Below are 27,319 nucleotides of genomic sequence, written 5' to 3'. Positions count from 1 at the left end.
GGAGACCAGGCCCCGCCCACAACCTGATGGACGGCGCGGCCAGCCAATGACCGTGCGGAAAGCAGCGGGGGGGAGGGAGGGGCGCGTGCTGAGCCCGGCTAGCCCTGAGGGAACTTCCGGTGGGGGGGAATGGAGGAGCCAAATACGGGACGGATTCCTGAAAACTTCCTTCCCACAGCCACTGAGGGCTGGCCCCTGGAATCTGGGTGCTCAACTCTTCTTTGCCAAACTGCTTGACGTGGGTTTCAGCTGCTCAGGGTAACTGGCTCAGTGCCAACAGGCGGATGGCTAGATATCAGAATAAAGCAGATATATGTTTATTGCTACAAGATGGGGGTTAACTGGATTCCAGCCCTTCAGGCAGGTCAAGTCTCTTCAGTATTTTGGTAAAGGCTCGAAAGAGGGAAGGGTAGCTGTGTTTACGAAATTGGCAGATATACTAAACTGGCAGGTGGAAGAAGGAATTAAGAATCATCTGACATTAAATAATCTAAGATCACAGAGGTAAGCTTCAACAACAAAAAGTAGAGGTTACTACATATTGGAATTTTAAATCACTATTTGCATTCAAAGTGGCAAAAATAGTCAGAAACGCATGACGTGGGAAATCAAAGCTACACAACTATCTGTAGCAATATGTTGCAGATAGTTAAGTGGAGTTAAGTCTGACTCCAGGCCATTAAAAATTGTGTTGCATACAAAACCTGGAAAGCAGTTCTTTCACTTTACTCAGCTCAGTCAAAGCCACTGATGGCGTTCAACAGAGACTTGGGCAAACTCAATATAGTCTAGAAGAGAGGAGGAACAATCAGATGTTTATGAACATGACTTAGGTGGGGATGTAAACGAATTGTTTAGCTGTTCTGCAACAACTGACCTCACACCACTTCCACATTTCATTTGGGAATTACTAACTTTTTTCCCGAGTTTTGTTCATGTGATATGCACACATTTCAGCATCACTGTCTATTGTATACCTAATAACTGATTAGGACTGATTCTGTCCACATGCAAAGCCCTGGGAACTCCCCCCTTACAGTCAAGTGTTGTGAACAAGCTAGTTATTTATTGTCTCAACTTTTAGTAGTAGTAAACCACCAAGGCTGGTTATGCAACCTAGGTACAAAGTCCACAATTGCTTAATGATACAGCACAGCAATGATATTTCATAACACAGTGTAATGTGTAAACTTCTATAGTTTATTTATTATCATATGTTTTATTGTAAAACCTGCTAAGTCCCTAATCTCCTCAGAAGCCTCTGCAACAAGCGAAGTCAACTTGAGAACTTTCTGTCAGGTAAAATGCATAAACTCTTTCTGAAAAGGGTGATAAGTGCATGATGACAAAACTCAAATTGACTCTTCACTAATCACTCCCCTTATGTAAGCTGGTAGTTGAGGGTTGTCTTAAAGAAAATAATGTGAAGCTCATGTTTCTGTGTTAATATGTGTATTTGATTGACCAACTGATCTAAAGATCTGTCAGTCTTTGCTTTGTGTTGATTGGTTTGCAGGAGTTTGCTGAACAGTTCTGCTTTTAATGATTTACTAACTGCATGTATTCAAATGTTAAGAGTAACTGCCACTTGAAGGTGCAGAAAGTCTTCTGTCCTTTATTCTCAGTGTTGTTAAAATCATATTTTCATTTTTAGAAAGACACACTTGCACAGACTCATGGGCCACAAAAGGAGATACTTACCAAGCTGCCCAGGGACATGTGACAGTAAGGTTGAGGCAAACTAATTCCCTACTGCCAGAATTTAATGCATGTAACTATTTTAAGTAAATGTCACATGCTCAGATTCCCTACGAAGATCAATTGGCAGTAACTTTCTCTCCTTTCTTCAGCCTGACTTCCAGCTTATGTTAAGCAGAACAGTTACAAAATTTCATTTCTTCTGTTATTAAGCAGACCTAAGCTAGGGATGAGGTCCCAAGGAAGGCTCTAAAGTAATCATTCTGGAATGTGCCATTTCACACATAAAAGGGACTTACGTGTTTTGAGTGCTAACAGAAATTGTGCTATGATGAAACTGAGAAAACTTTTGCCTTTTGCTTGTGTCTCTTCTCTGCTTTTCCACCAAATTCTGTATGCTGCCCTGGGTTCTTTTTGGCTGCCTGTCAAATGCCTGAATATGTACTTCTGCCTCCTGAACATTAACTCCATCACACAGCTTCCACAGCATACGGACAGGGTGTTACTTAGTGCTGTACCAGCCCTACTGAGTCCCCATCCCTTTCCCACACATACAAGGGAACACAGAGTTCACAGAGATTCCTGGATGGATTTGAAACAGATTGGATTTAAGAGCCCACAAGCTTTGCAGATCTGGCATCATGCCCAAGTAACAGACCTTCAAGGTCCCGCTTTATGTAAGATTCAGGTCCAATTTCAAGGGCAGCTTAAGCTGTCACTAGCTGGCACTGCTGCTGAAAGAAGTATCCAGACTCTTTGCCTGTCCTTGACTGACCCCATCTATTGTGCCAGCAGAAGTTTCTGGCACTGGTTCACTCAAAGAAGGCAGGCTTTTGACTACATCCTCGTGCTGCTTCTTCCAAAAGTAACTTTTTTATTTGTATTCATTTTCCCCCACCCACTGCTGTAAAGAGCCATACAATAAGCTGACATTATGCAAAAAGCTAAAAGCTGGCTAAACTCCTCGTTCTTCATTCTGCCCAGGTCTGTGCTTAGCTTCAGGTGCCAGGGACAGTTCACTGACAGCCATGTGTCTATTAAAGATAAGGGCAGAAGTTCTTAAAACAAAGAGAGGATTTAACCACACCAGCTCTTTCAACTCTGTAGAAACTTCTCAAACAATATGAGCAAGAAAAAAAATAGCACAAAATAAAATCTCTTCCAGTCCCATTTTTGTTTCTGATGTCAAAAAGAAATAATGTACAAAGGATCCTTTTTGTCACTGGAAAGCCAGTGAGTTAAAAAACACACATTGGAAGATAAGTTTTTGGAGGATTTCAAATGAGGGCTGCATTGTGTTCTGCAGGATGTGCATAACCTGAACCAAACCATTTGTGTCACTGCCGGTAAGGGTGGGCTGAGGAACATAAATCAAAGATGGGATGGGACGGTCATCTGTGCTCCCACAGCCCTGTGGGCTCCCCTGAGGGAGTGTGAGGGTGTTTCTGTGGATTTTCTGCCAAGAGGACCCAGGCTTCAGGCCCTTTGTCCCAGCTAGCAGAGTCCCCAGGGCTGGCAGGGGCACGGTGCTTGGCTAACTGCTGCAGACACGCCCTCCCCACCTGCAGCGATCCTCCCCCAGCCTGCCCCAGCTGAGCCCGGGCTCTGCATGGTTGGGTGCAGATCGTGTTCTTCCTGAGCACTTGAATAAATACTGACAGTACTGCTTTGGAAGTGGGACAGAGTAAGAACAGAGCAGCTGGATTTCAAAACTGGCTGTGAGCAAATATGTACTGAGATTTAAACGTTTTTTTGATATTTTGGCCCACCAAAACCTTAGGAAGATCAAACAAGTCAAATCCTTTACACAACAGATTTACAGCCAAATACTTCAATTATTATTAACACCAAGTTCACTGGTGCTATTTGAAATATTTTAAAAATTATGTGATTTTATATCCTGATTAATATCATGATTAATAGATAATTTTTGCAAGCCTACGTGTATAATTGTGAGATATTTTGAGCTCTTTCAAAGCAAATATTGTTCAAAACCCATTTACAAACAGGAACACAATGGCTATATTTTTGCTTTCTTCAGCATATCTCTGGTTGTTTAAGGAACATACTAAACCACTCTTTTCACTCATCTGCAGGAACAGAGGTGAATAAAAAATAGCCTTTTTTCACACAAGAATATGCTCTCCTCATCAAAGATTGAGTCTTTGCCCACTGAAAGGTGTCATTGGAATTATTGTTTTTAATACTAAAAACCTCATAATCAGAATTTAAATTTAAACCTAACCTTCTAATGATGGTAGTTTTATAAAAAATAACATTTAGGAAAAAACCAACCTGTGTGTTTCTACAGTACATCTCTTTCTAGTGTATCAGAAATGTCTTGCATCCCTCTTGTGTTAAGGATTAATTTGGGCCACTCTTCCTGTCAAAGTTAGTAAATACAGCTCTCTCTTCCAGCAACAGGTATCAAGCAAAGTTTAAGAACTTTAATCCTGAACCTACCAAGAGAGAACAGAAAAGGCAAAACCCCCTCTAAGTGCCTTCAGAATCCATCACCTTGAACTTCTCAATGCTCTTTAAATATTCTAAACACTGAACGACATCAGTCTTTGTAAGAGGAAATTTTCCTGATCCACTGAGCAAGCTAGAATGGCAGACAGGGAATCCAGCAAATAACAGCAGCACTCGTGGAAGTTGCAGAACACACAGATGAGGTTAGTAAAAAGGGTTAGAGGAGGGGAGGACAACATAGGACTGGAGCTTTGTTTGTATTTCTGTCTTTGCAATTTGTTTTTCACCTGCACTAGAGAATATGGGTTTTTACTGATTTCTGTTTCTCATCAAGGTAATGAGACATGCTGCAGGACAGCTTATCTGGAAAACACCATACTCTGAGGTGGTGAAGTAAAAGCTGCTCCATTGAGTCTGTCATCCAAATTGGTGGTGTGCTTATTTAATGATGGGTGGTTCTGCTAATGGCAAGGAGGCTGGGATAATTAAAAGGATCACTTTTCTGAAGAGGATGTTGTAGTTTTATATAATTGAACTGTTATTTTTGCATAGAAATCTTCTCACTTCATTCAACATTCAAGAGCTTTAACGAAAATTGCTTCATTTACATAGTAAATGGGTGGGAATGGGTTCGTCCAGTTGCTGGAGGGACGTTGCTGGCAATATATCCAGGCTGGTTTTCTAGTGCATACAGCCCAGACACAAGTCAAGTTCAGGACGTGAAAATACCAGTCTTAGTTCAAGATTCCCACTCAAGACTAGACCTGCTACTAAATTAAAAAAAAAAAAAAAATTAGAAAAAAGAAAGCCAACCCAAACTATTTTATGGAAATAGATTTTGCAGTCTTATCTTTTAACACTTTATGTGTAACACATATTACACAAAATATGAAAAGTGTGATGCGTTATATTTAAACAGCAAGTCTCCAATCGCAGAGTAATTGTAGCACACGCTTTCCTTGAGAGAGGCTGTATTCGAGAGGTGAATTACGAGAAAGCGTAAATCAGTGATTTCTTTGGCCCACGTTGTGGTCAGCCGGTGCTCTGTGATTACAGGCAGCTCTGTGGCCCTACCGTTAAGTTCTTGCTGACTGTAACCCTGAGCACGCACCGAGCAGAGGCAGGACGAGCACCAGCGACTCCTCCCGCGTACCCGCCCGGGTCAGGCGCTCTGCGGGGGATGGGACAGGGACATGGGACAGGGACACGGGGCCGGACACGGGGCCGAAGCCGCTCCCGCCGCTCGGTGGGGGCGCCCCCCGCGCTCAAGCCCAATTATGGCCGCGCGCGGGGCTCGCGCGCCGCCGGGCCAATCAGGCTGAGCGCCGCGGGCGCGCGCGCTGTCCCGTGACCGCGCGCCCCCGCAGGCAGGGCGGGCCGGCTCCGCGCCGCCACCGGAGCCACGGGCGGCGACAGCAGCGCGGCCGGGATGGCGCGGAGCGGTGCGGCGCTCGGCAGGGCGCTGGCCGGAGGGGCCGCCGCCAGGTACGCGGGGCGAGGCGCGGATACCGCGGGCGTGACAGAGAGGGGCCGGTTTCCCGGTTAGAAACTCGCCTCCTCTTAGCCCGAGACAGTGGCAGAGTTGTGAGCAATCCGTCAAAGGATTTCAAAACTGAGGAAGCGCCCGGTTGTTTTCCGCTTCAGATAATGCAAGAAGTTCCTTCTCACCTGAGCATGTGTAAGGCTTGCTGCAACAGCTTGAGGAAAACAATATGCTTTGGTGAAGAGTTAACCTTTCATCTGAAAGAAAAAAAAGCAAGCAAATGAGAGAGTGCGATTTGAAAATCTTAGTATAAAAGGTTCACCTGTTAGCACTGTTATGGCAGTGCTGCTGTGTTTCTTTGAAAAACTCTGTCCTCCTTATAAAAACTGTCAAAAAGTGAAACAGAGATTGGTTCATGATGTTAAATTTCATGCAGTCATTTGACAGAATTGTTAACTGTTCAGTGGTCAAACGTAACATTGGATCACATTTTTTACTGTATATTCTTTGTGGTATAATCTCAGTGTTGTGTCTGCAATATTAAATTTGTTCAGTCCTGGTCAACAAAATTGCTGTTTTAAAGAGTAATTTATTAGAGTCTCCAGGGCAAAATCTGGAAGGGTGTTTGGTATAAGGAAACCCATTAAGTAACTGCTTGCAAACTATGTTTAAAAATGTTTCTAGTTGCAAGGACCTTGGCAGCTGGTTTTAAGCAAGCACAAGCTGGATCAGACCCAGTGCTGTGCTACCTGAAGCCTTGGAGCTGGGAACGCTTCACTGCTGCAGTTGTCCCGGGAATGCACTCGGTACCTGCTGCCGGCTCGGCAGAACCTCGCTGTGCTCAGCAGCAGGCTTCAAGGGCTCAGGTGGTAAATTAGTCTCGTGTGCTTGTTCAGACTGAGATGCTAGTGAGGACACTTGCTGGTACACTCGTTTTTTGGGATACAATCAGCTGTTAGCAAAGAATTTGAATGGGATCAACTTGTGTCTCACAGACTGTGAAGTCAGATATCACTAACCTGATGAAAGTATCAGCTGGGCTGTAGTAAACACATTTGCCCTGGCATGCTCCTGGCACTAATTTCAGTGTTTACACTGAGGAGTTAAGAGAGCCATTTTTTTAAAAAAAGTTAATTTTTCAGGCTTAGAAAATTGTGTAATTATATTAAATTTTTTTTTTTTTATAAAATCACAGAATATGGATCACTTACATGTGCATGTCATACTCCAGAAATGCTTCCTTTTCAGGTCATGGGAGTTGGGTGATGCCTTGATCAGTCCCCAAGTGCTCAGGGAGGAAGCAGTGAGTAGCAGGAGTGAGTGGAGATGGGTCTGTCATTGGCAGGAGATAAATACAGAGGTGGCAGGTGTGTCTGAATTCTAGAATGGACTTGGTTTTTCTTCAGTGGCCCAGGTCAGGTTCACAAAAACACATGACAGGCCATGGAAACCAGGGGATTTCTGTTTTCCTGACCTGGGACCCAGCCCAGCACATTCTCACAGCATCTGTTCTTCAGATTAAATTGGGAGAGGGATGGAGTCTCACCATACTTGTTAGCATTACAACCTCTTAACCTTGCCTTCCTCCAGTGGCAAGGACACAGTCTTTCAGCAGCTGAGAGATTATTTGTAGGGATTGTTTTTCAGCCCTGTGGCTGAAAGAAGTTTAGATAAAACTGCATGAAACAACAGACTGGCATGGCATTACAATAAAAAACAAACCAAGAGACAAACCCTGGTGACTGGTTTGGACTGTGTCCTGTACGTAGCCCCAGATAATGGAATTTAAATCAGCTGTGCAGAATGAGGTCTGCTCCACACATTGGAACACCTTCTGTGAATCTGGTTGAGGCAGCTACAATGCTACTGGCACTCTCCCAGCATTCCTGTCAAAGCTTTTCCTTAACAGTCTTGTATGGTCTGTCTGGAAAAAACACAGGCTTTGTCCACATCCTATGAGATACTGTTACAAACATTTGCAGAGTCTAAAGGCTTTTAAAGTGGACCTATCCTCTCTTAATTTTGACACAATACTTCTGTCCCATTTTAGGAGTGTTCACAGTGTGTTTTCAGGCATCATGCTTCATATCCCAGTTGCATAGCTGGTTTTTAAAAAGTCTGTACAGATTGTTTCTAACCAGCTGCTAATGATTATTTTCCTCTAAACTCTACCACTTTCTTATTTACCTGACTCCTAATACAGTGACCATGTAAGCTGATGTGCTCAGTCATGGGTAACTACTGTATTTCACTAGAATTCTAAATTATGCTGATTTTTAAAGATCATGTTGATAATTTAAATTAAATTTAATTCCAAATTGGTAGCTAATTTGCTGACTAATTTGGTGTTTGGTTAAAAAAAAAAAGAAAAAAAAAAAAAGAAAAAGGGCATCTACATGTTCATTGTGTCTAAAAAACCAACAAAACAACCAACCCAACCCCAAAGAAGCCTAGTTCTGAGTAAAAGAGGTTGGCTCCATTTTTAACCACGTGAATCCAGAAGTATAGTCCTGATTATATAGTTAGAGGAAGATCAGTAAAAGACCTGGGTTACTCGTTAGCTTATGTTTGTAGAGTCACTGTGGGCAAATAGTGGCATTTTTACTTTCCTGGTGCCAAAATTCAGAGCTTCTCAGGCAGCATTTTGCATCTTGACTGACCTGATCTGAGGAAAATCAATGATTAGCAGAACTGTTACACATGGTGAATACTTGTTAGATTTTAGTGCAGATGCTCACTGAGAACACTGAGGTGCAATCTTAGAATTACTGGTAGTTTTAAAGGTAATTTGTTAAGTTTTACTTATGAAAACACTGCATCCAAGGTTCTGGTGATATTTTCTGAAGGAAATGTTGAAAGCTGAGTAAACAAAGCACCTTCTGAAAGGACTTCCAAAATGAAATTGTCCCTTCAAGAGAGGGATTATAGCAGAGTTCAGCTTTCTGTTTCCAAGTGAAACCTCCTCTACTTTGTGTATTCCAAAAAGGTAAAATTTTGCAAACTATGCCTGTTTTTGCTATAGAGAAAGCCTCTTCTGCAGACTAGGTGATGTGAGACTTGAGCTGAACTCAAGCTGCCATGCAGCCAGTGGTTAATGAGGCCCTTTGTATTTTACTCTGCCAGTTACTTCTGGCATGACTGGGGGCTATTTTTAGTTTCTCTTAGGGGAAAAAAAAAGGTGCCCCTTGTGGTTTTGACAGTTTATATTGTTACAAGCCTTCATTTTTCCATCTGGCTGACATTTTCTATAATGTTATACAAGAGATGGTTTGTCTCACCTGAACGCATTGTTCTTTATTCTGCTGATATGAAACACATCTAAAAGCATTTTCCCTCTTTCAGGCACTTGGCTTCTTGTGGTATTCTGATGACCAGAACTTCTCCTTTGCAAGTACCTGTAATGAGCCATACTTTTTCAAGAAACTTCTTCAATGTTGCTGCACCACTAATAAATAAAAGAAAAGAATATTCTGAAAGAAGAATTATAGGGTTGGTATAAAACTGTGGACACAGATGCTTTAAGTGCTTATTGATTTGGTATTTGCTGTAATTAATCCAAAACATGAGTAGTTCAAAAAATTGAGTATCCCTGAAGATACTTGTCCCCAAGACTCTGGGAACCTAGAAAGGAGTTTTGACTTTCAGAATTTGTAGAGATTAGGTTTACCAGTCTGAAAGTTAATATTAAAAAAAAGTAGGAACCCAAAGCCCTTGGTTTATAGCAAGAAACATCAGAAATAACTGTTCCATTCCATGACAAAACAAAACCAACCTTGAAATGGAGTAATACACTAAGAATTCCATCTAGTAAAATGTGAATAAGTCAACAGGTGTGAAAACCCTGTTCCATTCTCTCCCAAACACATGCTAGTGTTTGCACTTACATTATATTATACTTCTCAAGATTTTCTTATTTCTTTAAAAGAAGAAAAATAATTCGTTCTATGATGAAGAAACTTCACACAGAAAAAGATTTTGAAACCTTGTTTGCCTTAGAGCTAGTGGGAAAATCCCAGTTCATTTAATGATACTGGGATTTGCCCAGTCTCTGGTCCACAACAGTATGAACTGTTTATTAGCATATTTTTTTTGCTATACTTAACATTCCTTGTTTTGATAGTTCTTGAACTGCAGCAGATCTTGCCTAGCCACTTAAAGAGGGCCTTTGTCCAATAGCCCTCACTGCTAAGTACTGTTGAACATATGCTTCATTTTAAAGGAAATTAAGCACATGCTTAATCCCATCTGCTTCAGAGTCAGAATGACAAATTAAAACCCATAGCTATGTAATACTTTGCCATGTTACAGCAGAATCAGCTAAAACGTTGCCTTCATAGTATTTGATCTGATTTCAATATCCTGCCTGAGCAGGGGTGTTGGACAAAACAAGGTCCAGAGGTCCCTTCCAACATCAGCCATTCTGTGATGCTGGAAGGTTTTTCCATTCCATCTGTTTTTTTAATTAAGCTTTTTTATTTGGGCTCAAATAAGGAAGGTGGTGCTCCTCTGTTTAAATCTTATGAAATATAGTACTTGAGTTTTGGTACACCTTGTTTTGGGAGCCATCAAGTGTGGATAATATTTTTTTTTTTTTTGGTGCAATGTCCAACATCTGCCTAAATGAAGACACAGCTGTGCTGGAAAAAATGTTTCCATTTGAAGAGTGTGCATGTTTACCTGATATTGCAGAAAGTAGCAGGCACTAGGTTCATTATTCACCAAAGTTACTGCTGGATAGTGTGTGATGTTTTGCTTCTTTATGCAAAAAACAATAACCAGTGCATTACTTTTCTTTCCTGTTAATTAGCAAAGCTTCATTTTCAATTCCCAAAACCAGTGGTAGTGACTATGTCCACCTTTCAACTGCCTATGCCACGTATACCATCTCTGAAAATTTGTAATACTCGCTGGAAGTTTAAATACCTTGTAACTGTAACACTCATGTGTCCATTTCCAGGTATTCCATGCAGGAAATGTATGAAGTTGTTGCTGTTGTGGAGAATTACAAACTCTTTGTTCCTTGGTGTAAGAAGTCAGACATACTCTCGAGGCGCTCTGGGTACTGCAAAGCAGAGCTGGAAATAGGATTCCCTCCTGTAGTAGAGAGATACACATCAATTGTAACCCTAGTGAGACCACATTTAGTTAAGGTAATTGCAGTTTTCTTTTCTCCTAACCATAATTTTCCTTAACTTTTGTTTGTTGAAATTTGAATATTCCAGGAACATCTTGCCTTAAAACAAAATCAATGCTGGAAGTTCTTTGTGTGGCTCAAAACTTGTGTTGCTTTTCTTTAAAGACTTTAGATAAACTGGGGAGAATTTGAATGTGTTTTAAAAAGAATATATTAACATTTTTGGATTTTTTTTTTGTTTTGTTTTTCTGTTTTTTTTTCTTAATTTTATCCAAGCCTCTCTGAATGCAAAATAAGTACTCAGTTAAAAGTTATCTGAAAACTCTAGCTGCTGATATCTTAATGAACTTCCTATCTGTCTTTAATTTTTTTCTCACAATTTTAACTAGATGATATTATAAGCCTAAAAAAAGGCTAAGCTTAAGTGCAATGTGCTGAAGAGATAGAAGAAGTATGGATTTAAAGTAAATTTTTTTTGCAATTAATTTCTTCAGAAGAGAAGCAGTTATGTTTTTCCTTTCAGCTTTTCAAGAGCAATAATTAAGAGAAAAGCAAGTAAAATATCTTAAATGATGATGCCTGGATGCTCTATTTGTCTTATATGTTCAAATGTGTCTTCATAAGGAATGGCTCAGAACAGATTCCTTATGGCAAAACTGCCTCTCCCTTGGCAGGTCCTGATTGGTTTGGAATAGCTAGTAGAAATTATAGCATTTGATTGCTGTTCAAGATAATTGTTTGAAAATTCTATTTCACTATTCTTTTCTAGGCTTCTTAATAAGAGACACTTAACAGAAAATGAGTTTCTGAAGTACAGGGGAGATGTAAATTGGAAAAGGAATATGCAAAATGCCTTTATTCAATAGCCTTACCGATTCTGGAATGAAAAAAAAAATCTTTCTTTATTAAAAAAAAGTTGAGCAGCTATAATGGAAAATCTGTGACTTACATGCTGAGAGCTTTCCTTTTCTACAGTTTCCTAAGAAGACAGGCTTTTTTCTTTCACACAGCTATCAGATTGGCTTACCACCTCTTTTTTCCCTCAATTCATTCAAAAGAAGAATTCTTGTCTCAGAAAAAAGACTCACAAAAGTGGTGAGGAAAGCCATTTCTTCAGATTGCCTCCCCCGAGGCTCATTAGCCTTTTCTCTGCTGCAATTACTTTTCCTAGAGGTTTACATTATGTCCACAGAACTGCAGGAACATTTCTAGGGAAGTGATTGTGTGCACTGTCCTCTCAAGCAACTCCAGGCAAAGGAACCTTGCGTGCTGCTCAGGCACAAAATGGGAATGGGTTTGTTGCTTAGAGGTTTTCCCATTTTAGGGCTTAAACAATGGAAAAATCAGATTGGTAACAGCAGTTTTTGCCAAGGGGGAAAGCATGGAGTGAGTTTGCTACTTTAAGACTTGGAGAAAGGGGAACACAGTGGCAGTTTTCCCATTTTTCCTGCTGTTTTGATAGCAGTAGGGCCAGCTCTTTGTATCTAATCTTCCCTCTACTCCTCTTTTGATATAGAAGTAGCAAGGCCATGCATTATCTCATTCCTGGAAAGAGAAATGTAGGTGTTTTTGTGATGGTGGTTAGTCTTTGAGATGATTCACCTCAGCACAGCTCTCCAAGCCAAGCAACACCCATTCCCTGGGGGCAGTCTGTTGGAGCAGAGCTCCCTGGGTTAGCAATAAGAACTTGTAAAAAATTCACCCAAGAAAAAGTTACAGAAATTTTCCCAACAAATTCCAAGCCAGTTGAGGTTATGTATTTGGATGTTCTATGCATCATGCCACAGATCTGTTTTATGACACTCACACACAGTATTTTCCTCTGCCTTGGAAGGACCTCAGGTATTTTGCCATAACTGACATCTTTGCATATTGGATTTCATGCTGGCTGTGCTGTAAGAACTGGTTTAACCATGCCATGACCATCACTGTTTAACAAAAAGCAAACACAAGCTTCAGTAATACCTGTTTGTCACATTTGTAAAAGCCTAATTGTAGCTTGATTTTCAAAACTTTATTTTAGGCATCATGCACAGATGGAAAGCTCTTTAATCACTTGGAAACAGTGTGGCGTTTGAGCCCTGGTATCCCTGGTTATCCAAGGACATGTACATTGGATTTTTCAGTAAGTATGGTAATTAAAACTACACATGCTAGGAGCAGCACATAGAAACACTTATCTTCAACTGAGGGGGCTTTTTTAAATGCCTGTACTGCTTCTTTAAACACTTACACACAGAAAACAAGTTAGCTTTAGTAAATTCTGTCCAAAAAATATTTTGCAAACTTTACTGCTGGAAACCCCTTCAGTATCCTTCAGAAACAGCAGCCTTCTGTGAGGTGTCCATGTGTCATGAAACAGTCTAGAACTGGCACCTCTCACCCTACTGTTCTAAACACATTGAAGTTTTTAGACAGTCCAGTGCAGGAGAAATGCTAACTATAGTTTGCTATTTTCTTTAATCACTCTACAGCCTAAATGCCCTTGGTACCAGACAGTCAGTGTTCTGCCATCTGTCCTGTTTGGGCTGCAGTTTGGTCTGTTCAATTTCCTGTCTTCCAGTTTTACTCTTTCACGTATTTCAAGCCTTACTCCTTCCTTCTCTAATACAAGTGTAATAGATTTTTGCTGTCTCTAATCTATGATGGGATATCACTGCAGCCCAAAAGTATTGCTCTTTAAATCCAGTACCTGATTTAGCCTGATTGCACTCCCAGAAAAGCTGTTTCCATTCCAGTTACTGCTTTTCCATGTTGTCTGGTTTGTCTGCCATCACGTTTTTTTCTTGCATTTTATAACAAAGCGTGTAACAAAGCATTGAGCTGGGGGTTGTAACAGGCTGCAAAAGTACACCGAGCTGGGCTAATCCTGCTGCCATCTGCTGGAATACCCTGCTTTGAAAATTATCTTCAGTGAATAGGAAAAAGCTTTTGGAGTATTTTTAAACTAGCACATTAACCTCCTTGGGTTATTAACTTTCAGCTTATTACTATATTGCACTTCATACAGTTCAACAGTAAAAATTTATCTACAGGTGCTCAAAGAACCACATATGTTAATGGTTTGCATGTTATGTGTTCATGTTATTTGTATTTCTTTAGGCAAATAAGTGTCAGGTTTTTTTACTAACAAATATAAGCTATCTTTTAACCCAAGCCATAAATCAGTTAAAAAACTTGAATTAAACAACTTTTTAAAGCCTACAATCTACATACAGGCTCTGTGAGAAAGCAGCACCACACCTCCACAACCCAAAGCCACATTTTGACATTTCAGGTCAAGAACTTCAGTTAAATGGAATCAAAACTGAACTGAATGTGGACATTTTCATTTTCTTGGGGGAACACTATCAACACATCTTACTGCTTGCCCTGTTTGGAGGCAGCAAAGGAAGCCAGTGCAGTTGGCTGAGCTGAATCTCTGGCAGTTCCTGCCCTGCTGTTCCTTGCCTCTGGGCACGGGCAGGCAGGGATGATAAGCATTTCACAACAAACTCCTCAAAACAGGCCCTGCAATTACAGATATTCCAGAGAAAACTTCAACTTAAGAATGCTTGTTTGCTTAAGAAAATGTTATTTGAGTTTCAGGCTATGCTGGTTCCCACTAGCTGTTGTAGCCTGTTGTATCAGCCAGCCTGATTCCAGGAGACATCTACCTACAACAGGGAACCTTTCCTACTTTGCTTTCAGCTCTGAAATGATTTCACAGACTGAAGCACACCACCATTTTCACCACCTGCAAACTTCATTAATGTATACCATCCCTTTAAGACTGACAAAATTGCTGACCATGATGCCAGACTCCACATGCCCACTGTGCAGAACTCTGCATGCCCTAAATGACAGCTCTCAGACTTGCAAAAGGCACCTTAATTTTATTGATGCTTGAGGTCAAGCAAATGTAAATGAAGCTACACTTGGCTTATGGGCCAAGCTGTTTAATTACTTCTGTGCTACTGCTTTGCAGTTAGGGTGCATTGCTCATAAGGAGTTGGGGAGAGGCTGTATTTGCTCCTTGTGGCATTAAATCTGATTTTTCAGGAATAACAAAAATGACTTAACTCCCAATCCATTTCACTGACTGCTGGTGTCAGGTTGGGAGTGGGAGCTGTTCAGGTGGGAGATGTGACACACAAACCAAATCTGTAACTTTAGTAATTAAACTGCTTGTTTGAACCTACCAGAACTACTGCCACCAAAAGGAAAGACTGATTTAAAATACTGGCATTTAATAGGTAGCTACTTCAAGTCACTTTTAAGTTTCTTGGGCCTGCTCCAGCTTCCCTGTTAAGTCTGTTGTCTTGCCACGCAGGATTTTCTTCAGACAACTTTTGTCCCTCAAGTGAATTCTGTGCACAAAACAAGTTATTGTTTGTCAGTAGTTTTTTGTTACCCCACACCTCTTTTGTGATGAACCACTTATAAAAGAAAAGACAGTTTAGGTAGATGTAAATGACTACTTCAGAGAACTGAATGAGAGGGTTCTTCTCATGGAAAAGCCCAGAAGTACAGTCCTTAGACCAAGGAACATTGGTTTCCTTCTCAGCCACATTCACCTATTCCTCAGTTTTAACTGTTCTACAACTTACCTGCAGCCTTCACTGGAGATTCTTTAACAGAGTTGTCTATTTGTAACAGCATTTTACAACTGTATAGATAGGAAAAATAATTATCTTTTATTTTCTTAAACAGATTTCTTTTGAATTTCGTTCACTTCTACACTCAAAACTTGCTACGCTATTTTTTGATGAAGTGGTAAAGCAGATGGTTGCTGCCTTTGAAAGAAGAGCAGCCAAACTCCACGGCCCAGAAACCAGCATCCCTCGGGAGCTGATGCTGCATGAAGTTCATCAGACGTAAAGGGAAACTGTAACAACCTCAGCTATAAACTTGTTTGTACACTTCACTTGTACAAAGTGCTCCTCCTTTGGGGCATTCATTTCTTATCTGAGCTTGGGTGTGATCTTACCCTGTGCCAAACACACCTGCTCAGACAGACAGACAGACATAGAATGTTCAAAAGCTGCAATCAAGTGCAGCTTAAAGCCTTATCGGTAACAGACACCTGGCAGCTCCAGTAACCCAGGCTATCTCGGCTGCCGTTTAACGCCAAACGGCTCCTGGAATCACTGCCTTAGCCAAGCTCCTGGCGTTTGTCAGCACTGTAACTTATTAACTCAACTTTGTGGGAATGTAACTTCAGAGCATCAACTCAGCCAGCTCTGCCCAAGCAGAGGCCAACTGACACACTGGCTTCCCAGAGAATGGCACAGCTTGGCAGCCATTGAGGAGTGGTGCTTTGAATTCAAATGAATGGCAAAGGTAAGTCAGGGATCTCCAGTTGCCCCTAGAGTGACTAGCAATGCTCCAGAACTCTTGTTTTCAGGGATGAAATGCATAAGGAGCACTGTAATCTCAGTGCAGCAGTCTCAGCTACAGGCAGTGAAGCCCAGTGGACCTGTCTGGAATTTGTGGTACATTTGGCAGGCTGAACTTGCTCCTTGCCACTCCTTCCCTGGTACACGCTGCACTTTGGTTCCCTCCATCTCACCTAATGCAAACAGAACACTTTAAAGCAGGTGTTACCTCTGAGAACCAGGTACCCGTGCTGTCCTCCCTGGAAGCAGGTAACAGGAGGCCCTGTGCTTCCTTGCAGAGAACAGCCAAGGCCAGCTGTCACCATAAATCATGTAAAAGAGCACTAAAACTTCATTCTTTGAAGTTCTTCAGTACCATGCTCCCACTGTGATAATGTCATCCTGATGACATACATGTTCAGTATTTCTACTCCTGAATATTCTCTTCCCAGTTTCTGAAGAAATCAAGTGAATAGGTGTGAACAGATTCTAAATCCTTACTTTATGCTGCCTTGCATTACTGAATTTCCTTACTGAAATTAGGTGAAGCTTCAGGCCAGTTGCTTAAGCTGCTCCTTTCTCTGCAGCACATGTAATCCATATGGTTAATTAAGAACAGCATATTAAATAACATAGAAAGGTATGTTTCAAAATAAAGACAGCCCTGCAACAGTTTCAGATCATTTTACTTAAAATAAGAATGTCACACATCCCATCTGTGGAAGGATAGTTCTTATTAAGGGCAGGAAGCTGAGGAAAGCAACAGGTGGATCAAGGTCATTTGTACAGAACTGAGAAGATGTAAAGCAATTTTGATTGTTGAGGTAATCAGATATACACAAGTTTGGGAACACCATGGTTCTGCAGGCTGGAAAACAGAAAAGACTGCACAATGTTAGTGGTGGTGTCAGCTCAAAGAACACAGAGAGAGGCAAAGCAACATTTCTAGTGCAAAATAACTAAATCCTGCACCCTTACCAGAAAGGAGGAAGGGAAGAATGAAAGGCTCAAGGTGAGGAGGTAATCACATATTACACCTGAGCAAAGGAAGATCTAAAAACCCCAGAACTCTTTCTTAGCAAAGACTTCACCTGTTTGATACCCTCGGGGCACTTCACTTGCCCTGGGACTGTGAAAGGTACACTGGGCCTGTTCCAGCACGTGAAACAACCAGATAGGGCAAAATAAACTCAGTGCACGTGCTTTGTTTTCAGAGCATTGTTTAATATTTCAAAGAACTGTAGTGCAGTTCAGCTTAGATATTTCTTACCAAAATTAAAGCACTTGCATTTCTGAGAAACATTCTAGACAAAGGAATGTTTCTTGGAGTGAAATGCCCTGTCACTTTTTCAAGCATAAGTGTCAATTTCTACTAAATCTTAGAAGCAGCAGCAGGCTGTCCAGGCTCTCCCATAACTATGGCTTTGTGTGCAGATGAAGGAGGTGATACATTTTGAAACTTTTGAGCAGTTTATTACATAAAGGTCACATAACTCTATTTGCCTACTTTGTACACAATTGTCTAGTCTCACGCACAGTGGCTTCCAAGTTCTTTCTAGTACTGGCAAGCACCAAGAAATTCTGAAACAGAAGATCAAGTGCCTTAATTAAGTTCAAATCAGGACCTTGGTAGATGGATCTTGCACCCAGTTATCAGGAATGTACAAATGTCTTTATTCAAAAAATACAAAATAAATTATCTGTAGGCATGGACAATGACTGTAAACAATTACACGTGTGTTAAATGAAATCCGGTAACTGATGGTTACAGTGATTCTTTTCAACACCAGCCTCACTTCAGTCACTATCCATCCTCTCACACTGATAGCTCAAGTTTTTGAAGTCAGAACTGTCAGTCTTCAACAGCACAGCTCATGATGCATCCCTACCCCAGGAATTAGAACATGCCACCTCCCATTCCTCCACCCATCCCACCCATTCCTCCCATTGCCGGCTCCTTTTCTTCTTTAGGAACTTCAGTCACCACTGCCTCTGCTGTTGATAGGAGAGATGCAACACCTGCAGCATCCATCAGAGCAGTTCTCACAACCTAAAAATAAGCAAGAAACTACTTAAAACCTGCTGACCATCACAGGAGGTGGGAGGAAGCAAAGCTAAGAATGAGGACCTTTAGATTACCTTAGTTGGGTCTATGATTCCTTTTTCTACCATATTTACAAAGTCCCCAAGCATTGCATCGTAGCCAACTTCTGATGGGCTCTGCAGGATTTTTTCAACTATCAATGATCCTTCAACACCGGCATTCTTTGCAATAGTCATTGCTGGGATTCTCAGTGTTCTCTTGATTATTTCAATGCCTGCAAGAAACAGGATAGCTGGGGCTCCATGTACAAACACCACTCCCACTGCCAAGGAACGCCCTAGTGCTGGAGATGAATACAGAGAGAAAACCCTCCAAGAAAGAACATTAACTATTTTTGTCAGTTCCAGGAGGAAACGTTCTCTGCTACTTGACACTTGCCAACAAATGCAATCTCTGCAGGATATTCATGCACATCTTAGTTTTACCTCTACAAAAAATAGTAAGAAGTATTATTACTCTCTGTATTTATGTGCAACATGCCACAAAGCTTTTTTCCATTTGATTTGCCACACAGTCTCTTGAGCACTATTAGATTTTGTCTGCAAAGACTTTAACAGCCAGCTCCCAAGTCTAAGCATTTGCCACTCTGTGCTGGGATACTGCTGCTTTACTGCTACTGGGTCTTACACAGTCCAGTCAGCAATGCAGTGAAAAAGCTCCTTCCCACTCAAAAGAAGAGACCAGCACACCAAAGAAATGTGATGTTCCTAAGATCAAGTAACTAAAAACTTACTGAAAGCCACCTGAGGGGCTCAGGACAGGGGAAAGCCTGCTTGTATCACTTACACACACATCTTCAGGTCGCTTGCTTACCAATTTTCTGATCCTCGTTGGCTGGAGTTAAGGCATCTAAGGCTGGGATGCAGCGCAGCAGGGCACAGCCGCCCCCTGGGACGATGCCCTCCTCCACGGCGGCGCGGGTGGCGTTCAGGGCGTCGGTGACCCTGTCCTTCTTCTCGTTCACCTCGACATCGCTCGTCCCGCCCACCTGCCAGCAGCAAGGCACACGTCAAGGGCTGCTCCAGGAGCCTGGCTGGGACAGCACTGCTGCCACCAAATCAAGCAGCCAATGCCTAAGAAGTGCCAGAAAGGCAACCCACCCTCTCCCATTACTGGCAAGTCTTCTTCTGCACCTCAGCACTCAAGAAGCCTAAGCTTTAGTTCATTGTGATTTTACCAAGTTGTTCATACCTTCAATACTGCTACTCCATCAGAGAGTTTGGCCAGCCTCTCATTCAGTTTCTCTTTTTCATATTCACTGGTGGTGACCTCCAGCTGTTCGATTATTTCTTGAATGCGTTTCTCAATCTGAGCCTTTTCACCCTTCCCCTTGAGGAGCATGGTATCATCTTTTGTCACAATGACCTCTCCAACTTTACCAAAGTCATGAGGCTGAATATCTTCCACATTTAGGTTCAAGCCCTCTTCTCCAAACACCTGAAAGAAATTATGTGAAAAGCTGCAATTCACAGGTTCCCACTCATCAGGTGTTTTTATCTATAAGTACATGAACACATACAGCAGGCTAACGGTGCAAAATAAGCACATTACTGCAGTTCCACCCTCTGGCCAAGGAACCTCTTCCTGATATCCAGCCTTAACCTCTCCTGACACAGTTTCATGGTGTTTCCTTCAGTCCTGTCACCCCTTATCTCCTTGCATTTTGAGAAGTTACAGATATTGACATGTCACTGACTGAAGAACAGTTTGCTGGTTGGTTACTTTGTGCTGCCATTACCTTAAACATGAAGTTTTATTTCAACAGTCTCCTCTGGGTCCTAATATCATGCTATGATTTTGAAATGCATATTAAAAAAGGGCAGCATAAAGGGACATTAATCAGTGCATCAACTATATGCCAAATTTAGTAGTAAGAAAATTCATTCAGTCAATTCCAAACATTTTAAATAATTATATTTGCCACATCTGAGCTCAGGCAATTGTTTATAGAGGCAACAATTGCCTTGGAGTTCCTCCTTTCCCCTAAAAATCTAAATGCTGCAAGGAAATCTCATGTGACTTCAGTCAGTTACAAGGACATATGGTTGGCCAGGACTGCATTACACAGCAATTATCAGTGTCTGCATTTTAAAAAACAGGAAGTTTCAAACATCAGTTACTGTTACATTTTTGAAAGAACAGAATACAGCCTGCAACCCAGCAAATACAAGCCAAGGACCTAAAAATGCACAGTATTTTCCTCCTTGAAAAGCATTAACATTCCTTGGAGCAAAAAGCCACTTAGAACATCATTACTTACAGCACCACCAGTAGCAATTGCCATGTCCTTAAGCTGGTTTTTCCTGTTGTCACCAAAACCTGGTGCTTTTACAGCAACAACCTGAAGGCCAACCTTCAGCCTAAAGACAAAAATTCAGAGAATGAGTCTAATTACTAAGCCAGATTATTTCAGTGCAGCTCTAGCAGTGAAGCAAACGAAGAGACCCTCACAAAGTGAGGTGGTTTCTCTCAGAAAGGAGTTAGGACACAACTGAAGTTCTGCCTGAGCTGACACAAAGCATGGTGGTGTTAAAAGCTGCCGTTTCTTTGGCACAGGTAAGAGAACACCCAGCCTTACACCACAGAAAAGAATGGATTTTAAGTCTCACCTGTTCAAGACTAGAGTGCTGAGGGCTTCTCCATCAACATCTTCAGCAATGATGACCAAAGGTTTGCGGTTGGCATTGGCAATTTCAAGAGCTGGAACTATGGACTGTACACTAGAGATTTTCTTTTCACTGATTAAAACATAAGCATCCTGGAATTCACATTTCTGCCCTGCAGAAACAACATGCATTATCTGAACAGTTCCATTCCAAACACACATCAAGCATTCTTTAACTTAAGCAGGTGCTTTGGAGCAATGGTTGCACTTTCCAACTGCATTAAGAAAAAGACAACTTGTTTTCTCCAAGACTCCACTTCCAGTTCTCCACTGTTCTGCTGTGTTGCAAGGCCAGCCTGATGAGCAGAGAAGGAAAAGGAACCCCCAGCACTCCAAGCTTTTACCAAGTTCACATTTTCTGACAGGGAAGGACCCCCTGCTCTATTTGCTGTGGTGCACAGCATAAGGGACTGTAAAGCCTTTAACAGGTGCCATTATTTCTGACTGACACAAGCCACTGGAAGGTGTCTGACATGACTTACTGTTAACTCACCTTTAGTTGTGTTAATAAAATATGGAGAGATGTAGCCTCTGTCGAATTTCATACCCTCAATGATTTCCAGTTCATCATTTAGAGTTTTTCCATCCTGTTTAGATGTAAGGAAATCTGCATTAAAATCTCCCCTGTTTGCTAACAGAAGTACAGGTACAGTTTGGGCATGTCATGCACAACAGATTCAAAGGCTGTGGCCCCTACATCAGAGTTTCATGTGTTTCTCTCCAAAACAGAAAGAATGTAAGATGGAAGAATGATCAAATTCTGATCTAAAGGAGCTGGAGAGGAATTGTGGTGGGAATTATGGAATGTGAGCTGCAGCAGCAGCATCACACATGACAAAAGCCAGCCCTAACAGGAGAAGAGACAGTCACTTGGCAGTTCTTACCTTGACAGTGATCACACCCTTTCGGCCAACTTTTTTCATTGCATCAGAGATTATATTGCCAATTTCCTGATCTCCATTTGCTGATATTGTGGCAACCTGAAAGAATTAGACATTTAATCTCATTTTCCAATGCAAAGTGCTTCCTCGTGATAAAAGAAATCAGAGTAACCACGTGTAATGCTGACATTTCTGACAAGGCAGGGCAGCAGAGTGCAGCACACTCCCAGCAGGAGGGCTCAGCCCCTTGGGCAGCTGCAGCACAGAGCCAGATTCCCTGCTCTGGGCTCACACCCAGGCCACCTCCAGGCACAAATAACCCAGCATCACCAACACACCTGAACCTGATCTCCTACAGCAGATCTGTCACACCCTCAGTGCTCTGCCATCACTTCCATTCACAAGAGAGCTTTGCTCCCATCAATTCTTCCCAAGGACACACATTTATGTTTTAAGACACTTTGGAATGAAACTTGAAGGTGAAAAAAATCTGCCCACTTCTGAACTAGCTTCTAGTAGTGCAACTGAAGACTACTTCTGATGTACACAGAAAAGCACCCAGTGTCAAGATCCACACAACCTAACTTCACAAAACTTCTTCTGAGAAACAGCTGCCTAAATTTGGGTTACATCTGATTGTGTTATTTTCCTTACCTGTGCAATTTCTTCTGGAGTTGTAACAGGTTTTGACAGCTTCTTCAGTTCAGCTGTGATGGCATCCACTGCCAGCATCACCCCTGAGGATGAACAGGGCACTTGTGAGTGAACAAAACCAGGCACAGAGCACAGAAAACACAAACCAAGCACCCACCCACCACAACAAACGGGTTTGCTTTCAAACAGAAGTCCACACTGCAAAAATTCACTGGTTGCATGTCCAAAACCAAACAGTTCTTGTTCCATGCTGTGTATGCAGTGATGGGTTTTTTGAAATTGGTGTGAGACATTTTCATGATTGAGATTTGTTTACATGGCTATTGTATTAATTATACCTAGAAATGGCTTTAACTGGAGTTCACTTACAACAAATTAAATAAGGTGACTGCATGTAAAATAGTACAACGATCAGACAAATGAATGATTGTTCAGAGTCTGCAGTGTAAAAAAAACCACCCCACTGTGTTCTCTAAACATCATATAACCCTTTATGGTGGCTCTTCAAACAGAAAGTAAGTCAAATTTAGGGTATGAAAAATAAAAGACAACAATCAAATATTAAAAACAACAGGGAAAAGTTACCCCTCCTGATTTCTACTGGGTTGGCTCCTTTGCTGATCTTCTCAAAGCCCTCCTTGGCAATAGCTCGTGCAAGGACTGTTGCAGTAGTGGTACCATCTCCTGCTTCCTCGTTGGTGTTGTTGGCAACGTCTTGAACTAACTTGGCTCCGATGTTTTTGTATTTGTCTTTCAAGTCAATTGCCTTTGCTACTGTCACACCATCTTTTGTCACTTTGGGACTTCCCCAGCTTTGCTCAATAATAACTGTTCTTCCCTAGGGGGACAAAAACCGAATTTTAAATCCAAGCCAACCCAAAGCATGTTATCATCAAGAGCTCAACTGAGAATTTTGAACAGTCATAGCTGAACACCTTACACATGGGACTTCTCAAACACACACTTTAATACCAAGGCTCTCCAAAACCAGAAAAATGGCTCAAAGGCTTTATGCTTCCACAGAATGACACTCCATTCTTCAGCCATAATGCTGAAGTTTGCAATTAAGAAACACTGACCTTAGAGAAAAAACTGAAGATATTCCCTCTAATACTAAAATTTCAGCCAAAAATTAGAAATCTAGAAATTCAAATAACCAAATTTTCAAAATTTTCATCAGATCACAATAAACATTCTTTGTGATTGAAAAACAAGTAATACAAAACTCAATTTGTTGCATGAGCTGGAAGGGAAAAAAAGCAGACTTGCAAACCTCAGTAGTGAGTAGTAAATAGTGATTAGCAAAGACAATTGAGAACACTTCAAATTTGTGTTCATGTGTTACAATAACTTCTCGAACACTGCAAGTTACCAAGCTTTTCCCATCTTAGCTCACGCTTGGATCCAACTAAAAAGCTGGAGTATTATGTTTAACAGATACAGCTAATACAGGAAAACTGTGATCCACACAGGGACCACAAGGCAAATGCACCAGCACAAGGTCATTGCTTGTTCACAGGTGAATTCAATGGCCAATACCTGCCCCAAACAACCACGCTCCACTTGGAGCTGAAGGCAGCAGAAACTCAAGGAGCCACCTCAGGTCTACTGCTGCCCTGAAACTCCTCTACTGTCCTGACAGCTGGAGCTGCTGGAAGAGGGAAGGGAGAGCAACTGCTCCACATCAGCACTGTCCCTCCCAGGTGGCCCTGCACAAGTCCCCTCACTTGGTCAGGTCCTGCTGGGAGCTGACCCCGCCGGCTCCTGCCAGAGCTCTCCCAGCCCAGGGTGGGGATCACGTGCCAGGACAGCTGGGCAAGGATTCCCGCAGTGCCCTGTGCCTCTCCCCTGCTCAGAGCCCCCTGCCCTGTGCCCCTGCCCTGCTCAGAGCCCCCTGCCCTGTGCCCCTGCCCCGCTCAGAGCCCCCTGCCCTGTGCCCCTGCCCCGCTCAGAGCCCCCTGCCCTGTGCCCCTGCCCCGCTCAGAGCCCCCTGCCCTGTGCCCCTGCCCTGCCCAGAGCCCGCACACATCTGCCTCAGTGACTGAAGCAGCTCTGGCTGCCCGCCAGGCACGAGGCCTCGCTGCTCCTGAAGCAGAACCACCCCAGCAGCCTCAAGGTTCTGCTTCAGTTCCTCAGGCTGAACCTGGGGAAGAGCTCATGGAAATTTACCTCTGTGCCATGAACAGTTATGCCAAAAAGAATTCCCTACTATTTTATTTGACCTGCACTTCTAAATATAAAAGAATAAGAGAACTCCTCTCTGGAGGAGGATGCTACCAGCACATTTTTTATATAATGTCTCATAATTTGCTTAATTGTGTTTTGTACCTTGATATAGTCTTATTCCTAATGTTTCGTTTGCAGCTCTGAGAAGAGGAGCACAACAAAACCTACAGCTAACAAATCTCACAAAAGGGCTTGCTCTCAGCAAAAACACCTGCCTGTGTTCCTGAAGAAGGGAACAAACACCACCAGTAACTGCACAGGCATTTAGAATGGTCGGGCATGTTGAGCAGCTGAGCTCCCACACAAACCAGTTCTGTTCAACATGCTGGAGCACTACCAAAAGATTGTGTGAGACTGCAAACTGGGCTCCTTAAAATGTAGAACAGGGCCAAAGGAGGTTTCCTCCCCAGACTGATGTTTCTGAAAAATGCCAGAAGCTGACTCAGGCACTGCAGGACAACCTCTCCATTTTTACATGAAGAACAGCATAATCACACAAAAATCTCCTAAGGTTACACGAAGTTGCATCAGCAATTGCCCTTTAGGCAGTGGATTAGAACAGTGCTTCAGCGTTCACAAAGTAGCCTGATCCAAAAAAACAAGAGTTAAATTAACCAACTACACTTAAACTTTGTTCCTTTATGGAAGGAGTCACAGTTTCCTGACATAATTGTTCCTTAACCTTCACCTGCTCAGCTTTATGGCATTTTTGCCTTTGAATGAAGCTGGTAGAGCACTAAAAATGTGCAGAAAATACAAGAAATAATGTTACAGAGACCAAGCAGCCCTCAGAAGAACTATCATACACATGCTGTTCAGGCAACAGATATTCACATAAGCCCCAAGAAAATCAGAGTCTCTTCCTCAAAAAGAGGAATCTCATTCCCAGCCCTACTGCACATTGCATGACTATGCAGAATACCACAGCTGGTTTGCCCAGAGACCCAGATCTCCCTTACAGGACAGAATATAGGGTAACACAAATGAATGCCTCTACCACGAAATTTCACTTAGGCTGGTAATATTCATCAGCCAACTGAGAACTCAACATTACACTTGGATACTTTTTTAAAGCTTGTTAATATTTAAAAAGTAAACTAATACAAAATGGTAATTTTGAAAAAAAAATTAACAAACAAATCAAGCTTCATAAAAAAATCCAAGCCACCCACATGCTAATTAACCGACCCCATGGCACAGACAGTTACATTATCTACTGCACTGTTACAGGTTATCAACTGAGCTGGTAACACATTATGCACATCTCCTTAACCTTCAAACTGTTTAGACGAATATAATGTACCTTTCACAGGAATCCAAACAATTTTACTTTGTTACTACAAAAAGCACATGCTCTACTGTCCCACTTTTGGTGGACCTGGGACTACAGCAGCTTGCAGGAAGGAGCCTGTCCATTCCCCAGCCCCTTTGCGGTGCAGGTCTGCAAATACAATCGTGCAGCTCCACCGAGAGAAACCCAACAACTGTTCCCTGTTACAGTATTTTCAGCCAGGTCTGTGCTAACATAAACTCCAAGTCCTGCATTACCTTTGGCCCCATGGTAACAGCTACAGCATCTGCTAAAAGATCTACTCCTTGTAGCATCAGAGCTCTCGCGTCTGCTCCGAACTTCACATCTTTTGCATAGGCTCGTGTTAGATGGGGGGCGAGGGCTCTGGACACGGGTCTGATCTGACGGAGTACTGTAGATAAACGGAGCATGTCTAAAATATTAAAAGAAATGTAGAGGAAAACAGAAGCATTACGGCTTTGCACAGCTACTTCTACAGGAAAAGAGGATGAACAGATTTAGGAAGTAAAGCAGGCACGATAAATCTCTAATTTTTCGACTGGCTGAAATCGAGATACACAAGCAACTGCAAGTAACGGAGCTGGGTGTCCCCGATCCTCACGCCGCGACCCGCGCGGAGCAGCTCCTCCCTGCGCGGCCTCCAGCGGGAGCTCCTCCCGCCCGGAGCGGGGCAGGACACGGCGAGGGCACCGCGGAGCGCCCGCGGCTCCATGTGCTCAGCGCGGGGGCCGCCCCCGCCCGCCCGCGGCTGCAGCAGCGGGGCCGTGCCGAGGGGAGCTCGAGTAAGGCTCCCCCACCCCGCTACGCCATCAAGGGCAGAGAGAAGAGAGACAAGGCCGCAGCCGCCGCCCCGGGCCCGCGGAGCCCCCACGGCAGGCAGGGCCCCGCGGGCACATGGCCGCTGCACCAGGACACGCGCAGCAAGGTCAGCGCCGCCCGCCCTCCGCCGCCGCCCGGCTGACCCGCCGCGCCACCACCAGCCCGCCCGCAGCAAGGTGCAGGCCCCGCTCCCGCCACCCGGGAGCACCGCCCGCATCACGGCCGCCCCCCGCTCCCGCCGCTCGGGCCCAGCCGCTCCCAGTGCGCGGCCCCCGCGGTGACCGCGGCCAAAGGGGTGAGGGCCCCCACGCCAGGCAGAGCGGCGCGGATCCGGGGCCCCGGCCGCGTTCCCGCTCACCTGCGGCAGCGCGGGAGCAGCACCGCGGCTCTGCGGACTCGCGGGGCACGTCTGGCGCGGCGGCGGCGGGCGGCGCTCGGCACTCACCGCCTCAGCCCCGCCCCCGCGTCGCCGCCGGCCCATGTGCGGCTCCGGCCGCCCGGCCCCGGAACCAGC

At 43.1% G+C, this 27,319-nt stretch overlaps 2 protein-coding genes across 5 annotated transcripts; one reads left to right on the top strand and one right to left on the bottom strand.

Moving 5' to 3' along the window:
• The first annotated feature begins 158 nt into the window (after window positions 1–158).
• Window positions 159–17,863, top strand: COQ10B (coenzyme Q10B). Of its 4 annotated transcripts, XM_059853366.1 has the most exons (6): window positions 159–504; window positions 4,117–4,373; window positions 8,996–9,142; window positions 10,611–10,803; window positions 12,811–12,912; window positions 15,480–17,863. In XM_059853366.1, the coding sequence occupies exons 2-6, from the start codon at window positions 4,369–4,371 to the stop codon at window positions 15,645–15,647; spliced, it is 615 nt and encodes a 204-aa protein (XP_059709349.1). In that variant the 5' UTR covers window positions 159–504; window positions 4,117–4,368; the 3' UTR covers window positions 15,648–17,863. The 4 variants fall into 4 exon arrangements, with proteins under 4 accessions (XP_059709349.1, XP_059709347.1, XP_059709350.1 ...); XM_059853364.1 differs by lacking the exons at window positions 159–504; window positions 4,117–4,373 and adding an exon at window positions 5,550–5,655; XM_059853367.1 differs by lacking the exons at window positions 159–504; window positions 4,117–4,373 and adding an exon at window positions 5,679–5,848.
• Window positions 17,795–27,298, bottom strand: HSPD1 (heat shock protein family D (Hsp60) member 1). The gene is made up of 12 exons (XM_059853357.1): window positions 27,164–27,298; window positions 26,223–26,398; window positions 23,034–23,286; window positions 22,449–22,531; window positions 21,798–21,893; window positions 21,407–21,500; window positions 20,858–21,026; window positions 20,509–20,608; window positions 19,440–19,685; window positions 19,062–19,236; window positions 18,284–18,462; window positions 17,795–18,194 (listed from the first exon to the last, which is right to left on the bottom strand). The coding sequence occupies exons 2-12, from the start codon at window positions 26,394–26,396 to the stop codon at window positions 18,042–18,044; spliced, it is 1,722 nt and encodes a 573-aa protein (XP_059709340.1). The 5' UTR covers window positions 26,397–26,398; window positions 27,164–27,298; the 3' UTR covers window positions 17,795–18,041.
• Between the last annotated feature and the right edge of the window lie 21 nt (window positions 27,299–27,319).

The sequence above is a fragment of the Haemorhous mexicanus genome, chromosome 8 (genome assembly GCF_027477595.1).
Source record: "Haemorhous mexicanus isolate bHaeMex1 chromosome 8, bHaeMex1.pri, whole genome shotgun sequence".
NCBI classification, from domain to species: Eukaryota; Metazoa; Chordata; class Aves; order Passeriformes; family Fringillidae; genus Haemorhous; species Haemorhous mexicanus.
This window is presented reverse-complemented; position numbering and strand designations above follow the sequence as displayed.

What these genes read in the sequence shown, in the direction of transcription:
- COQ10B (XM_059853364.1), top strand. Translation starts at nt 5,600, where the DNA reads ATGGCGCGGAGCGGTGCGGCGCTCGGCAGGGCGCTGGCCGGAGGGGCC. An exon ending in GCCGGAGGGGCCGCCGCCAG is followed by an intron (nt 5,656 to 8,995) that starts GTACGCGGGGCG and finishes TCCCTCTTTCAG; the next exon opens with GCACTTGGCTTCTTGTGGTA. An exon ending in TCTGAAAGAAGAATTATAGG is followed by an intron (nt 9,143 to 10,610) that starts GTTGGTATAAAA and finishes GTCCATTTCCAG; the next exon opens with GTATTCCATGCAGGAAATGT.
- HSPD1 (XM_059853357.1), bottom strand. Translation starts at nt 26,396, where the DNA reads ATGCTCCGTTTATCTACAGTACTCCGTCAGATCAGACCCGTGTCCAGA. An exon ending in CTCCAGAAGAAATTGCACAG is followed by an intron (nt 21,894 to 22,448) that starts GTAAGGAAAATA and finishes TAATTCTTTCAG; the next exon opens with GTTGCCACAATATCAGCAAA. An exon ending in ATGGAGTAGCAGTATTGAAG is followed by an intron (nt 19,237 to 19,439) that starts GTATGAACAACT and finishes TGCTGCTGGCAG; the next exon opens with GTGGGCGGGACGAGCGATGT.